This window comes from Podarcis tiliguerta (assembly GCF_965153285.1).
Source record: "Podarcis tiliguerta genome assembly, chromosome: 2".
NCBI lineage: Eukaryota > Metazoa > Chordata > Lepidosauria > Squamata > Lacertidae > Podarcis > Podarcis tiliguerta.
The window spans coordinates 45,808,737-45,824,371 of NC_139535.1; the positions used below are offsets into that span (position 1 = coordinate 45,808,737).

General features: G+C 40.1%; 1 protein-coding gene across 1 annotated transcript in view; it reads left to right on the plus strand.

The window, feature by feature from the left end:
* NUP210 (nucleoporin 210) overlaps positions 1–15,635 on the plus strand; it is an 85,893-nt gene that overhangs the window by 63,181 nt on the left and 7,077 nt on the right. The window contains exons 30-37 of the mRNA XM_083420569.1: positions 932–1,106; positions 4,697–4,872; positions 6,493–6,710; positions 10,419–10,555; positions 11,389–11,512; positions 12,799–12,945; positions 13,728–13,975; positions 15,071–15,287. Of these exons, the coding sequence (XP_083276695.1) occupies positions 932–1,106; positions 4,697–4,872; positions 6,493–6,710; positions 10,419–10,555; positions 11,389–11,512; positions 12,799–12,945; positions 13,728–13,975; positions 15,071–15,287 (1,442 nt within the window). The remainder of the gene's footprint in view (positions 1–931; positions 1,107–4,696; positions 4,873–6,492; positions 6,711–10,418; positions 10,556–11,388; positions 11,513–12,798; positions 12,946–13,727; positions 13,976–15,070; positions 15,288–15,635) is intronic.

Genomic DNA, 15,635 nt, shown 5'->3' on the forward strand with positions numbered 1-15,635 from the left:
ATTTGTGCTGCTTTTGAAAATGGACACTGAGTGAGTCTGGCTTCGTAAACGAAACAAATCCTCCAACATGGCCTTATTGTGTCATCTTTGGCTGAATCATCTTTGTCGCCTTGACAAGATGAAGTTCAAGTTGATAGGGAAGATCTTCTAGATGCTGTGCATTTCTTTGGCTATGTTAAAAAACACACATAGTGATTTCTATTGAAATGGAAGTGCTTCTTAAAACAAATGTCTACTGAGCAAAAAGCTCTCTTTTGTGTGAATAAATCCCAACAGCTTCACACTTTCTGTTTGGGGACCAGATTATGTTTGCTGGCAGATATTTTAAGATACATACTGGTATTTTACTGTATTTGTTTATATAAAGCACCTATATTTTCAGTTGAATAAAACAGCTTGTACTGTCATGTGCTGCATAGAATATGTGTAAGTCATATTACTAGCCTTTGCACTATTTTTTATTATTATTAATACAGCAATGCCATGGAGAGACGTTTTTTAAAATCAATGTTGTGTACAAACAATTTCCAGGAAGTCCTGCTTAGTCATGTTCCTGTTGTGTATTTTTAATACCAGCTCTGAACCTGGCAGACTAATCATAGTCTGAAGCCTGTTTATAGGAAGGCAGGCAGCATCCTGGAGTCCTGTCCATTAGTATTCTGAATCAAGTTTACATCAGTGAATGATGACACTGCAGGGCAGCAAACAGCAAGTGGATTGTAATATATGCATAAGCACAGATAAGACGTCTTACAAGGATGCTTGAAATCAGAATCTGAACCCTTGAATCTTAGATAAAAATTCAACAGCAAATCAGTGGTGTGCTGACATATGGCAACATGGTTTATATAAAACCGGGTTGCAAACATTGAGGTTTGCATTTTAAGAGTCTTAAAGTGGTTCTATTTATTTTTCTCTTTGTTTTATCAAGGGACCGAGTTGCTGCTCTCATTTACCATGTCTTGGATGGTCAGGATAGAGTTCCTGTGGTGCAGATTGATGAGAGAGGCCTCCTTAATTCTGGATCCTTGATAGGACTGTCAACAGTACAAGTAATTTCACAAGAGCCATTTGGAATCAACCAGACCCTTACTGTCACTATCAAGGTAGTGTTTTTGTGTTCTTTTTCCCCCCTGTTCTCTTCAAGGAGATTAGAATGGCGACTGCTATTTGCCTCTGATTTAAAATTGTAATTTCCCATTATTCCAGCTGGAGACAGTAATTGTAACTTCAGCTTGGAAAGTGCAAAAGAGTAGCCATCAATTCTGTTTTAACAGAATGGCTAAGCACTTGTCCTGTTCTGCAATAAAACTTTTGACATTGCTTATTGGGAAAAGATTAAATGTAACAATGCTGACCAAAATTAATAAAACATGGGTACACATGACTAATATATGAACCTGTTTTGCTGGACATAGATATATTAAAAAATAGTTTATATATTGAAAAATAGATTGTAAAAATAAATGTGAAGCTTAAGCAACATTTTGTATAAGCTGTAAGAAGTAACTGTTCCCATGCCTGTAAAAACATTTGTTCTTGAAAGTTGCATATTCCTCGTGGTTGTGGGAAGAGCATGTGTGGGGTACTACCTGGTCCTGAATGGGGGTAACTAAGCCTCTAAAAGAAGATGAAGCTGAAATATTCCCACTAGAATTTAATTAATTAAAGGCTCATTGTGCCTCCATACACATCATTGCACTGGCCATAACTTATTCTGTTGGCATTCCATGGGCAAAGGGTAAGTCTGCTGTGTCCCTGCACACTGGCTCATTAAATGAGCTAGTTGCACCAATGGCAGAAATCCATTCAAAGAAATACAGATTTTTGAGACAAAAAGGCCTGCCAGGAAGTGGTTCACAGCTAAAAGAGCATAATATAGCTACTTAAAACATAAAAAGTGATATATATATATATATATTTAAAAATCAGCAACAGATATAAATTGTTGTTATTATTTATTTCAAAGCAGACTGGATCATCCAGTCCCTGTTAAAAACAGTAAAGGATAGAACCAAGTTCACATCCTGTGGAAGGCAGTTCCATAGTGGTGGGGCCACTGCTTAAAAGGTGGGTCTAATTGGTGTGACCTGTGGGAGTTAATAATCCAGCAACATCTAGCAGGCCACAGGTTTCCACCCCTGCTTCAAAGAGCACAGGCAAACCTACCTCCCCACAGAAGAATCTACCTGTCCAAAGGGGAATCTACTGGCCACAGCTCAGATCAGTAACCGGTGTGGAAGCAGCAGTTCACTTCTAGTTTTAATTCGGGAAATATGTCTCTCAGCATCAGAACTTTGGGAACTATTGGCATAGAACAATATTTAGAGGTACAGTGGTACCTCGCAAGACGAATGCCTCGGAAGACGAAAAACTCGCAAGACGAAAGAGTTTTTTGTTTTCCGAGTTGCTTCGCAAGACGGATTTCCCTATGGTCTTGCGCCTTTTTTTTAAAACCGCCAATGCATTCCTATGGGAAACCGTCAATACACAGCGGTGCTTCGCAAGACGAAAAAATTCACAAGACAAAAAAACTCGCAGAACGAATTAATTTCGTCTTGCGAGGCACCACTGTAATAGAAAGTGAGAACAAAATACTACGTTGGAGGTGGGAAAGAGGAAGGACTAAATGGTAAAGATCTTTCTTTTAGAAAAAAAAAAGTATACAGTGGTACCTCGGGTTAAGAACTTAATTCGTTCTGGAGATCTGTTCTTAACCTGAAACTGTTCTTAACCTGAGGTACCACATTAGCTAATGGGGCCTCCTGCGCCACTGCTGCACGATTTCTGTTCTCATCCTGAAGCAAAGTTCTTAACCCGACGTAATATTTCTGGGTTAGCGGAGTCTGTAACCTGAAGCGTATGTAACCTGAGGTACCACTGTAGTAGTATCAGACTTGTCAAGAGAGTTAAATGTAAAATCAATTTGAATGCATGCTTGAAAGGCAATGGTTGGACTTGGCTTGAAGCTAGCAGCATTTTAGAGGCAGCAAGACAGGGCTTAAAATATTGGTGTATACAGCTCTCTCTGCTATTATTGGATATTACAAACCAAACAACTATGATATATATCCTTTGCCCCAGATAGCTAGTAAAACACCATTTTAGAGTACGTGTACATTTTGTAGTAAAATGTAAAACTATGAGAGCCTCTTCAGGAAGAAAAAAGAGAAAGGCCTTTCTTTGCTACAAGGTAAACTAAGAGGAAGGGTTTCTCATAGGTGTGTGAGGGTGTTTCTTTGTTTCCTGCATTTATTTTCCAGAGCAGTATCAAAGAAAATCTTCTTTTTCCCCTTTCTCTCTTCTTGAAAGCTAACCTAAATAAGTCAGGCAGGTTTGCCTTCATTAATTAATAACAAAAATGCAGTCTCATAATAAATCCTTTGTAAATCCATTGACTTGACAGGTCCTTGCAAGTTAATACTGCTGCGTATCTATTTAGGCTGCAGTATTTGCACACTTCTGGGAGTGTGCCCTGTTAATCACACAGTGATGCTTGCTTCTGAATAAGCACACATAGGATTGTGCTTCTGAAGACCACATGGGGTGTATTATGGCCTACCAGGTTCCTTACTTTCCTTACTTTACACCTGTTTCTGCAATCCCAAGCAAGCAGCAAAAGCAGTGAATTAATGAGCCCATAGTGAGCCTTGTTCAGCTTGGTGACCACAAGTTGTACAGGCGTGTGAAAGAAGTTTGGTTGATACCATATTCACTATAGAATTTATTTACAAAAGGACCTGTTAATGATAGCAAGGTATATGAGTCCATGTACATTTAGTGGAACCTATCCTAATACATTTTTATTTTAAATCCTTTTTATTTTACAGCATATATATATATGTCTAATGAGGCATATAAGCCTTTTTCTTCTTACCCATGAGGTTTTGTGGATTGCTTAATTAGTTTGTACATCTACAGAGCTTAAGCTTTTTTAAAAAAATAAATCATCATATTCTCAGGTTCTGTTGGAGCTTGGGGCTCTCAAGGGGAAAGTAATAGTGATTACCAGAACCTATTAGAATTAAGCCAGGCAGCTCCCAGGAAGCCTTGCTGGGTGAGCGAAGGAAGATAATGTTTCAACAAAGGACCAGAGTCATCTGTCAGGGCCTTCTGTTTAAATGGCTCTGTCCCTTTGGGACAGCTTAGGCAATATTTAAGGTGCACACTGTTGATTCTGTGGTCACACACTCCTGAGTAACTGAGGAGCAGGACTGGCCTGGGGAAGTCATTCCCAGGAGTCTGGGAATTATGGACAAGCTACATCAGATGATATAGAATGGTGTTGAAGCCCCCTCATAGAGTGGGGTAACTGGGAATCATCCAAATCAGGGTAAAACTGGGACCTAGGTGCACAGAAAATGAAACACGTGACCTTTAGGATCTTTACATAATGATCTGGATCTGAAATTGCTCCTCCATTCACATATGTAGCCTCCTATATACACACACCTTATCCCACACTAAATTTAGAAAGCTAAAACAGCTTCGGAACTCCGGTGGCATAAGAATAATCCACCTTCCGTGCAGTGAGTAGGAGATACACACATGCACACACTCACTATTCCACAACCCTGAAGTGTTTATTAGGAGTACAATAAGGGTTAAAGATAAAAACATTAAAGGATGATGACTTATAAGCAATTTGGCCAGTAGGAAAAACAATCTCATACTCTGTTTTCCCCTATTTCCCTAGGTGGCTCCTATTTCCTACTTGAGAATATCCATGAACCCAATTTTCCATACACAAAACCATGAAGCATTATTAGCATTACCACTGGGCATGACGTTGACCTTGACCATCTACTTCCATGACAGCTTTGGAGATACTTTCCATTCACAAAATTCTGTGCTTAGCTTTGCAGTCAACAGGTACTTGTCTATACAATTAGCTTAATTTTACAGGAGATATAAATAGCTGAGTATGTGAGATGATTCAAGGTACTGATACCTCAGCAACTGACGACCCCCTTGGGTTAGCTGTTTAAACATGTTCAGTGAACAGATAAAAGAACTGAAAAGTGTGATTTAAAGCTGGTATACTGGTGCATTGATATGATATGATATGATCTGAACAAACCACCCGCCTGGAAAGTGATCAATGCACGTCTTCCATGGAATTACTCCAAGGCTTTGCATGTATAGGAAAAAAGAAAGGAGACTGCCGAAAAGTTATTTAAATAAAAATTTTTAAATCTGCTCATGCCAAATCAGTGCCTTGAAATCGTGTCTTTTCCTAGTTGGATTAAATAGTAATCCTAAACACATTTACTTGCCATAAATCCCACTTGTTCACAGAACTTTCAAGCCATTTTACTGAGCATCAAATACTAGTAATTTATAAAGTTTGCTGATCCTTTCAATTGCAGCCCAGTGTCTTTGCCTGGGGTCTTATTTTCCAGTTCCCCAACAGCTAGTGGGAGATATCATGTCCTCTCCCACTGGCCGTGGAGTTTGAATAAGGCCAGCCAGTGAATTTGGCCAATCACAGGTGGGCCTGAAGTTCGGTCCTAGGTGGGTGCACCTGACCAAGGACTCCTATGGGAGTCTTCACTCAGGTCAGCCCCTTACACATAAATTAAGACTGTCTATGGACCCAACAGCTCAGTCAGAACAGGATCTCCCACCCTGTCTACCCTTCTGCAGCATTAGAACTCCACCCAAAGGTGCATGAGTGTGTTGGGGGTATGACCTTGCTATGGAAGTATTGGAAATAATCATGACCAGGCAGTAATTTCTCCTCCAGCTGAATTGGGCCTGCCTAGGTTTTTTTGCTTACCTCATAGCAATCATCACAACTTGTGGTGGATAAGTCATTAGGTTGAATCCCTAGTCAAGGGCAGAGCGGGGTGGGTCGGAAGCCTACCCCTCCATAGAATCAGGGTATCCCACTAAAGGGGTCCTAGGGGAGGTTCTTTCTTCGGCCTGAACACCCAGACGGCCATAGCACTCTCCAAAATGGTGATGCTGATGGGTTGCACCTCTCTGCTGTATGTCATAGGGCAATCCTTACCCAGGATCAACTCCAAATAATAATCAACTAGCAGGTGGGCTAGATATTTCGGGACACACCCAATGCCTATGTCAAAGCCTACTTACATCAGTAATCAAGATGTGGCCTGTTTTGATCTCAAAATATAAAACTGTGGTTATAACTTCTGTCCACACACCCGGCCTCAGGGGCGGCAGACTCACTGTGTCTGGGCAAATGACTCTTATCAGTTGAAAATGATTATTTATAAGTGGCTGGTATCTGATACTATGTACATTTGCTTGGAAATACTGCAGAAGGAACTGTGTGTTGGAGTTCAATACCTTCCTAATGTTTAGCTTTTGGGAAATATAGATGTTAACACAACTTTCTGTAGCATGTGAGGGATGTGGCTATTTTGATCTGCTGTCTTTTGACTTCTCTTGATTCTGGGTTATAATAAAATGCTCTTATTTCCTTGGATACCACTTTTTAAATTATTCACTTCTTTTTGTCTATAGAGATGATTTTGTACAGGTAGGGAAAGGAGCCTCCAACAACACGTTAATAATCCGAACAATGAATGTCGGCCTAAGTTTGCTTAAAGTGTGGGATGCAGAAAACAGCATTATTGCCGATTATGTGCCTCTTCCTGTGCAACATGCCATCTACCCTGAGCTCAGAGATATTGTCAAAGGTGATGTCCTGTGCTTAACTTCCTCACTGGTAAACCAAGAAGGTAAGGAATCAGAATAAAAGTTGACACTAACTGAGAATTGTGACAGTAAAATAGGGTGTATGGCAACATTAAATTGCCATGGAAACGTCATACAGTTGTAGATGCAGCACATTTTCAAAACAACCAAATACATTATTCATTATGTTGTTCCACTATCAAATGTCAGGCCCTATCCCTGCTAAAGAGATGAACCAATTTAATCAGCTCCTCTGTCTTTAACTATATCAAATCAATACGTCATTTTGCTCTGACTGGTTGTCATTTCTATTGATCTTTAAAGGAGTAATATAATTGAATTTTGCTATACGTATATGGAAAAACTAGAGGGACCACTTTTTATGTGAAGTAGGTCATGAGGCAGGCAATAAGATTTGAAGGAACGCATGTCAGAGAGCCAAAGTGATGGCAGTCTGTTTTATATAATTTTGAAGAAGAAGAAAATTCATAGAGTGATATACAGATTTCAGAGGATGGGTTAAAACTAATATGGTGCTGGTGTTGGCATGAGCCTGCCAGGATGCTGATTAGGAGGACAGGCCACACAATGCATGGATGAGAATGTGGCCTTCTGAAATATGCTAAATAATTCCACTGTACTAGAAAAAAGGCACTTCAAAGAAAGCTAATACGCCATCCATAGGCAGTTTTTATGTAACCTAGGCTGGGATAAAGTCGGCAGACTGGTTAAGAAGCCCTGTTAAGTTTTCTATCAGTGCCTTTTTCCTCTTGCTCTGCCTGTGTGTGTGTGTGTGGTTGATGCAGTGGGAAGACCAGCTAGTTTACTCTAAACTTCTTACCTTGTTGCCTGCTGCTTCTTCTGTTTTGTTTTGTTTTGTTTTGTTTTAAATCCTGTTTACTGTTTATCTTCTGATGGTTGTATGTTACAACTTCTTTGTGAACAATTATAGTAGTCCCTTTGGGAGGGGGAATCCAATTACCCTAAATGAAATCAAATGAATATCGCTTGGGCCTATCATATCCCCACTTTTCAAAGCTGGTCCGGTTTGGAAGGCCCCTTTTTCTATCAGTGATGCTTTTGGCTTATAAATAGTGTTATGCTCTTAGAGGCAGCTATCACCTGGGAGTCATTTAAACTGCTCAACATGTAGGCTAGAGCTATGAGACAAGCCATTTGGGGCAGTTTTCTTCATTGGATCACAAACTGTGTTTTTCTCAGATGTTTGCACTTCCTTGGAAGAAAAACAAACACCTTCAGTACATGAGTAGTGTTACACCAGTTGCAGCGCCTGCATGCCAGTGTTTCCCAGTTATCAGTGCTTATACTATGGGGTTTTTTTAGATTTGCCTTGAGAGCGTCTTTAAACCTCTTTTGTTGTCCACTGGTATTTTGCTTTCCAATCTTAAGTTGGGAATAGAGTAGTTGCTTTGGAAGACAATAAGAAGCACAAACGCAGGGCGACAAGGAGAAACGAGCTAAGAGGAAGGCACGTTTGGCATACCCTCACCATGATCAACTTCCACATGTAAACCTATGTCCCCACTGTGGAAGGACGTGTGGATCCAGAATTAGCTTCCACAGTCACTTATGGACTCACTGTTAAGACCATGTTCATGGAAGACAATCTTACTCAGCTACGAGTGATCGCCAAAGAAGAAGAAGTGTTACACCATGTCGGTGCAATGGAGCAATTTTGATCAGGACTCATGTTGCACCCATAATAAGTAGAGCAGCATTAAGCTTAACTCTGAAGGACTTCTTCACCATTCTCTTTGTGGCCAGATAATCCCCCTGTCTGCTTCCTGGCTATGTGGCAGCAGTGACTAGTGCTGTGGCTTTTGCTAAGGCAGTTGCTGTGACTGAACCGGATGCTGAGCTTTAGGCAGGATGTAAGACAAAAGCGGAGAGTGAAGTCAAATGGGCCTTAGAAAGCATTACAAATAACAAGGCCAGTGGAAGTGATGATATTCCAGCTGAACTATTTAAAATTTTAAAAGATGATGCTGTTAAGGTGCTACACTCAATATGCCAGCAAATTTGGAAAACTCAGCAGTGGCCAGAGGATTGGAGAAGATCAGTCTACATCCCAATCCCAAAGAAGGGCAGTGCCAAAGAATGCTCCAACTACCGCACAATTGCACTCATTTCACACACTAGCAAGGTTATGCTTAAAATTCTACAAGGAAGGCTCAAGCAGTATGTGGACCGAGAACTCCCAGAAGTGCAAGCTGGATTTAGAAGAGGTAGAGGAACCAGAGACCAAATTGCAAACATGCGCTGGATTATGGAGAAAGCTAGAGAGTTCCAGAAAGACATCTACTTCTGCTTCATTGACTATGCAAAAGCCTTTGACTGTGTCGACCACAGCAAACTATGGCAAGTTCTTAAAGAAATGGGAGTGGCTGATCACCTCATCTGTCTCCTGAGAAATCTCTATGTGGGACAAGAAGTTAGAACTGGATATGGAACAACTGATTGGTTCAAAATTGGGAAAGGAGTACGGCAAGGCTGTATATTGTCCCCCTGCTTATTTAACTTATATGCAGAATTCATCATGCGAAAGGCTGGGCTGGATGAATCCCAAGCCGGAATTAAGATCGCCGGAAGAAATATCAACAACCTCAGATATGCAGATGACACAACATTGATGGCAGAAAGTGAGGAGGAATTAAAGAACCTTTTATTGAGGGTGAAAGAGGAGAGCGCAAAATATGGTTTGAAGCTCAACATAAAAAAAATGAAGATCATGGCCACTGGGCCCATCACCTCCTGGCAAATAGAAGGGGAAGAAATGGAGGCAGTGAGAGATTTTACTTTCCTGGGCTCCATGATTACTGCAGATGGTGACAGCAGTTATGAAATTAAAAGACACCTGCTCCTTGGGAGAAAGGCGATGGTAAACCTAGACAGCATCTTAAAAAGTAGAGACATCACCTTACCAACAAAGGTTCGTATGGTTAAAGCCATGGTTTTCCCAGTAGTGATGTATGGAAGTGAGAGCTGGACCATAAAGAAGGCTGATCGCTGAATAATTGATGCTTTTGAATTATGGTGCTGGAGGAAACTCTTGAGAGTCCCATGGACTGCAAGAAGATCAAACGTATCCATTCTGAAGGAAATCAGCCCTGAGTGCTCACTGGAAGGACAGATCGTGAAGCTGAGGCTCCAATACTTTGGCCACCTCATGAGAAGAGAAGACTCCCTGGAAAAGACCCTGATGCTGGGAAAGATGGAGGGCACAAGGAGAAGGGGACGACAGAGGACGAGATGGTTGGACAGTGTTCTCGAAGCTACAATCTTGAGTCTGACCAAATTGCAGGAGGCAGTGGAAGACAGGAGTGCCTGGCGTGCTCTGGTCCAGGGGGTCACAAAGAGTCGGACACGACTAAACAACTAAACAACAACAAAGACAAAAGCAGAAATCCGAGTAGGGTAGATGTAGCTCTTTTGCAGGCTGCTGCAAAAGATGAACAAATGCACCAGGCCAGACCTTCCCGTGTTTTTCCTTGAAAATCATTGTTCCTCACTAGATGGGTGTCTGCCCCTGTTTTCAAAAAAAGGTGATTACACACTCTGTATGCATGCACAGATTTTTCTTCAGTTTTTATCAGCCATGGCACATTTAACATTTAATTTTCAGAATCAGCATCAAGTTCCATGTTACATGTTGCAATAGGTGTTCTTCTTGAGTAAGACTAGTGAAATAACATGATGTAGCAATAGTTAATCTGATTATATATTTTTCACAGGTTTGGCAGGAACATGGAGTTCTTCTTCAAATAGTATTCTTCAGATTGATCCAAAGACAGGAGTAGCAGTAGCGAGGAATTCTGGAACTGTTACAATATATTATGAAGTCCATGGATTGCTTAAGACCTACCGGGAGGTGAGACACTTCTGAATTTCATTTGTCATGTTGCTCTGGGTGGAGACTTCCTGTGACTACGTAAAAGGAAGCATATGCAGCATCTGAGTGTCCTTTTCTCATCAGCTGTCTCCACATACCAAATTGCTTGGTAAATTTCTTCAAGTTTAAAAAGCGTCTTTGAGATTTGATCTGCAAACCGTTTAAAGGAAATGCCATGTTTTCAACAGTTCTGTGCACCAAGCTGCATTTTAAATTTTAGGAGAGTTGCTGAGAGGAAAACCTCTAATAAAATGCTTGTGGATATCCCATCTAGTCGTCATCCATGTCAAAAGCAGCCATGTCACCTAACGTTACGTTTGCATCCGTCTGTTATTCTTATATGACAAGTTTTGTCTGTGCCTGGCTAAAATGCTTCTAAATTCCAAATAGCTTTGACATATTAGTATTCTATACTTGACTAAGTGGTATGGGTGAATTAAACCACTGGTGAGATTAAGCTATACTACAATTTTGCTCTGAAAATGCTCTGTTTTCCAAGTACTGTGGGCAGGATTCTCCCAACGAGCCCTGCCAGTGGAAGCTCTGCACAAGGACTTCTGCTTGTACAATGGGGCTTTCTTCCCGCCTCCCTCCACATGCTCCCCAAAATTGGCTTGGTGTGGGGTTCAGAGAATCCCGAGAACAGCACATGGGGGAGGAGAGGTGGAGTTGCTTGCACAGACAGAACGTTCATCATTTAATTCAACTCTGCATAGCCGGATCTTTATGCACAGACGTAGGTTTCTTGTGGCTCAATGGGAATTGCATCCACATAAATAAGTGATAGTATGATCTCTTATTTTTCCTTCAAGGTGTCGATTTATGTACCTCAAAAGATTGTGGCAACACATGGAAGTGGAATGAAAACAAGTTTGCAGGGCACTTTAACTTCGAAAGTTGTAGTTAAAATTGGGCATGGAAGCAAAAATCTGAAAGGTACCATATTTATTAACTTTATGTTTGAGTGTGAAAACTTGGACCAAACAGGCAAGCTTTTCTATGTAACATTAATTTTATGTATAAATACTACACCATTTATTATCTCTGTGTACAGCTTGTTGAGTTTCATTATGGGAAGGCATCTAAATAATTATTTTAGGGCGTATGTAATTTTTCACTTAGCTGAATTAATGATGTTCAATATGTTTTAGTGGAGCACATACCTTTCATGGAAAAACAGCAAGGTTTCAGCCTCAACACAGACTTATATTTCATACATGCCCCATAATCCCCCTTAGGGTCTTTTAAATGAAGTAACCCATTTTGAAAGCTTTACTGGGAAGCAGAATATGACGTTAATAAATCAATAAACTGGGTGCTGCTGCACTTAAGCTAGTTTGGGTGGAAGCCCACCTTGCGTGATCCTTTCCTCTCGTTAAAGAACAGGAGAAGAAAATAAGAATCATGATTGTACACCCATGCTTATGTGCAGATATCCTGGCTCAATTATGCCTTTATATGATCAGCAGAGGGGAACACAATCATCTACTCCTTTCACCAAGAGTGACAATTTTTGAATGAGTGCATTTGACCAACCATCTGCCAAACTTGTGATCGTTCAATACTTTGATCTTTATTCCTTTTGAAGAACTTAATTTAGAGTTTGGGAGGGTGTTCTGAGAACATATACCTCTAAAATTACTTAGAAGTATTTCAGATGGGTGCATGTTGAAAGCATAAATAGTAATTTCTGTGCCATTTAACACACGTTTAATGATTAACAAGCAAGCATATTTTAACAATGCAATGCTGAGTACTCAGTACTTTCTGATATATTGAATACATGTCCAAGGGAACTAGTGCTTCATTTCAATCCAATAATAAATGACACAATTTATCTTCTTGACAACCTCTGGAAAACACATTAGTGAGACTTCCATAGTATACCAGGCCTGCTGGTTACAAGGCCTTGATCCAAAGTTTAAATGAAGTGAAATTACCTGTGGCTTAATATGACCTATCACCTGACAACACTTTATACCTCATTCACTCTCAATAATTATTGTTGTAAAGCTGTCGGTGTTAAATGCTTTCATGTCGTAGGTGAGAGAAGGCAGCTGTATAAGTCTTCCTGCTCTAGTAAATGTCTCTTGCTGTATATGCTTAATGGTATAAAGAAGATTACAGATGAAGATTAAATTTCTTACTACCAGGTTCTGCTATTTCTTTTTTAAAATGTTTGTTTTTCTTCTATTTTAATTCTTTTACACAATTTTCCTTAGGAGAATGTTCACCCGCCCAGATTGAAGTAATTGAAGAAATGAGGCCCCAGTCTAGTATCAATTGCCAACTTCATTTCAACAATGATATATTTGATTTTCCAGCCTCTGAAATTTTTGCAGCAGAACCTGGGTTTGATGTAGATTCAGGTAAGACAAAAAGAAGTCCCAAATCATACCAACCACTCTCCAGTCCGTCGTGCATGCTATGGTACTATATTTATCCTGTTAAGATAATACTGAGTAATGAGTTGAGGGAGCAAAAATAATAATCCAGTACATAAGTAATAAAGTAATAATGAGCAACATGGGAATATAGAGATACAAATGTGCCAAACAAGTTTAATGATGATTGGCTAGAACTGCAGTGTTAAATGAAGACAACACAGCAGGTGATAGCAAGCTGCTTTTCAGTGTTTGCAAACACCCTTGTTTCTCAGTGCTTCAAAACAGTGCAAAACATTGGACCTGAAAAGCTCTTTGATTATGTCAATTTCAGTTTGCAAGCACAGAACACTGTCTCTTATGTCAACTCAACATATGACGTTGACTGTGGTGTCTTCATGCTAAGGTTGCCCTGTTGACATTGAGCCTCTGAATAAACATGCTTAGGACTGGAGTGCAAAACACTCAACAGTAACACAGTGTAGAAAACTACAGTGGTACCTCGAGTTACAGACGCTTCAGGTTACAGACTCCACTAATGTGGAAGTAGTACCCCGGGTTAAGAACTTTGCTTCAGGATGAGAACCGAAATTGCATGGTGGCGCAGCAGCAGTGGGAGGCCCCATTAGCTAAAGTGGTACCTCAGGTTAAGTACAGTTTCAGGTTAAGAACGGACCTCCAGAACAAATTAAGTTCTTAACCCGAGGTACCAGTGTACACTGAGGGGGAACAAGCTATTATTATTCAAATTGTTCTTGGTTCTTTAGGACATTATACTTGTTCCATCACAATGCACAGACCTGCGGACAAGCAGCTAAAACAACTGAGTATGAGCAAAACGGCTGTTGTTGTAACAGCTTCAGTCCAAAGCAGCCATTTCTCAGAGTGGATCAGTGCCGAAGTGCCATTTAATCCGGGATTTTGCGCTAATCAGACTGAAATTGCCTTGAATAATCATTACACAAGTTCTGATGTGAAGATATTTGGAGCCACTGAAATTCTTGAAAATCTTGTGGTAAGTCATGACCAGTATTTTCAATTTGTTAATGTCGTGTTTCCATGAGCCAATGTGGATACCATGCACAGCAGTCCAATAAACAGCAACATTTGAGCTGCAATGAAAAATTCGAAGCAAATTGGATTTCAGGCAGTAACAGAAATTTGGGGTGTAAAGACAATATCCATCATATTGTCAATCTTTGTATGAAAAGTTAAAAATAAGTTTAAAACAGGTACTTTAAGATGTATTTTATTCACTGAAAGAGACCACTGAAAGGAAGTCAAAGGAGGCACAAACTTAGATCAGCTTGGGCTTTTATCTGTGCACTACACTATTCTGCACATATATTTCACATAGTTACTGTTTTGATTTCCTGTAATTAGGTGGGTGTTATCTAGGCCACCCAGTGCAAATTCTCCTTTAATTAGTTACATTAGTAAGCTAATAAAATTAGAAGTCAAATTAATTGAAGTTCATCTTTATGTGAATATACCCAAGGGTGTGAAGTAGAATTTAAGCAGTCATTAAAGGAAACAAATACTCATATTGGTATTCAGCTTCATAAGTTGAGTGGGGGGGAATACCATTTGCATTTTAGCTACCCTATTTTTAATACAGAAAGGTAGAGTTGGCAAGGGACTTGAACAAATGAAGACCAAAAATGATTTATGATACCATAGCACACCTTTGGGAATATCAGGAGAGAGAGAATAATGTTCTACATAGTACTCTGCTGCAGATGTTAAACTATAATCCATAGAGGCACCATTAGAAAGAGATACAAGAAATGCACAGCTGACGTGACTTGGAGAAAAGACTGTCCAGCTTGGTATGGCAGGTCGTCTTGAGCAGAGGGTGTTTATCAAATGGCTAGAGAGCATCTGTGAGAGCTCACTCTTCCAGGGGAAGGGTTCTCTTTAACAGAGAAGTGCATCAAAAGAGGGAAAGAAAATAACATTTTTAAAAAATCGAATAGATCTGTCTTGGTTGTGCATCTGACACAGGACTCAAGTGGCTCAAAGACAAATTAAGAGAGGGGATACTATCCCACAGTACAATTTTTCTCTATCTCTGAGTGTTGTCAATAAATAATATGTGTTTATCTTGTAGGTGAAATCTGGCTCGCCTCTGGTGGTGGCCTTTGAGAAGGAAAGGTCCTATGGCTTGCCTAGTTATGTAACATATACTGTCAGCTTATCAGATCCAAGACTTGCAAGCAAAGGGTCTCTGTCTACTACACTTACCATATCCAGCACAGGGACTGACCAATCTATCACAATCCCAGTGACAATGTTTTATGTATCTGACAGACCCTTATCAGTGAGACGTAAGTTTCTCGTTCTATATCTATACCTTCCATTGTAGTAGTCCCTTTTTAAAAAATATTAAATGTGTTACTGTAAACGTCAGCGTTTTTAGTGCTGGATTGGCCTAAGTTTTATCTCCAAAGCTATATGTAGGCAAATGTGGTAGTGTTGCATTGCTAGAACATAGATTTTATTGCATAAAGATCTTTCCTAATTTGAAAAAGTTCAGAAAATCAGTGCCAGTTTGGTATTCAATGCCTCTGTGTTCACCAACATCCCAGAACCTTTCTTTTCTATGGCAGGTCTTCGTGCTTCCAAAAAGCTCATACAAAAGGGAGGGAATCCAGAGAGTGGCATCAGATCTATGG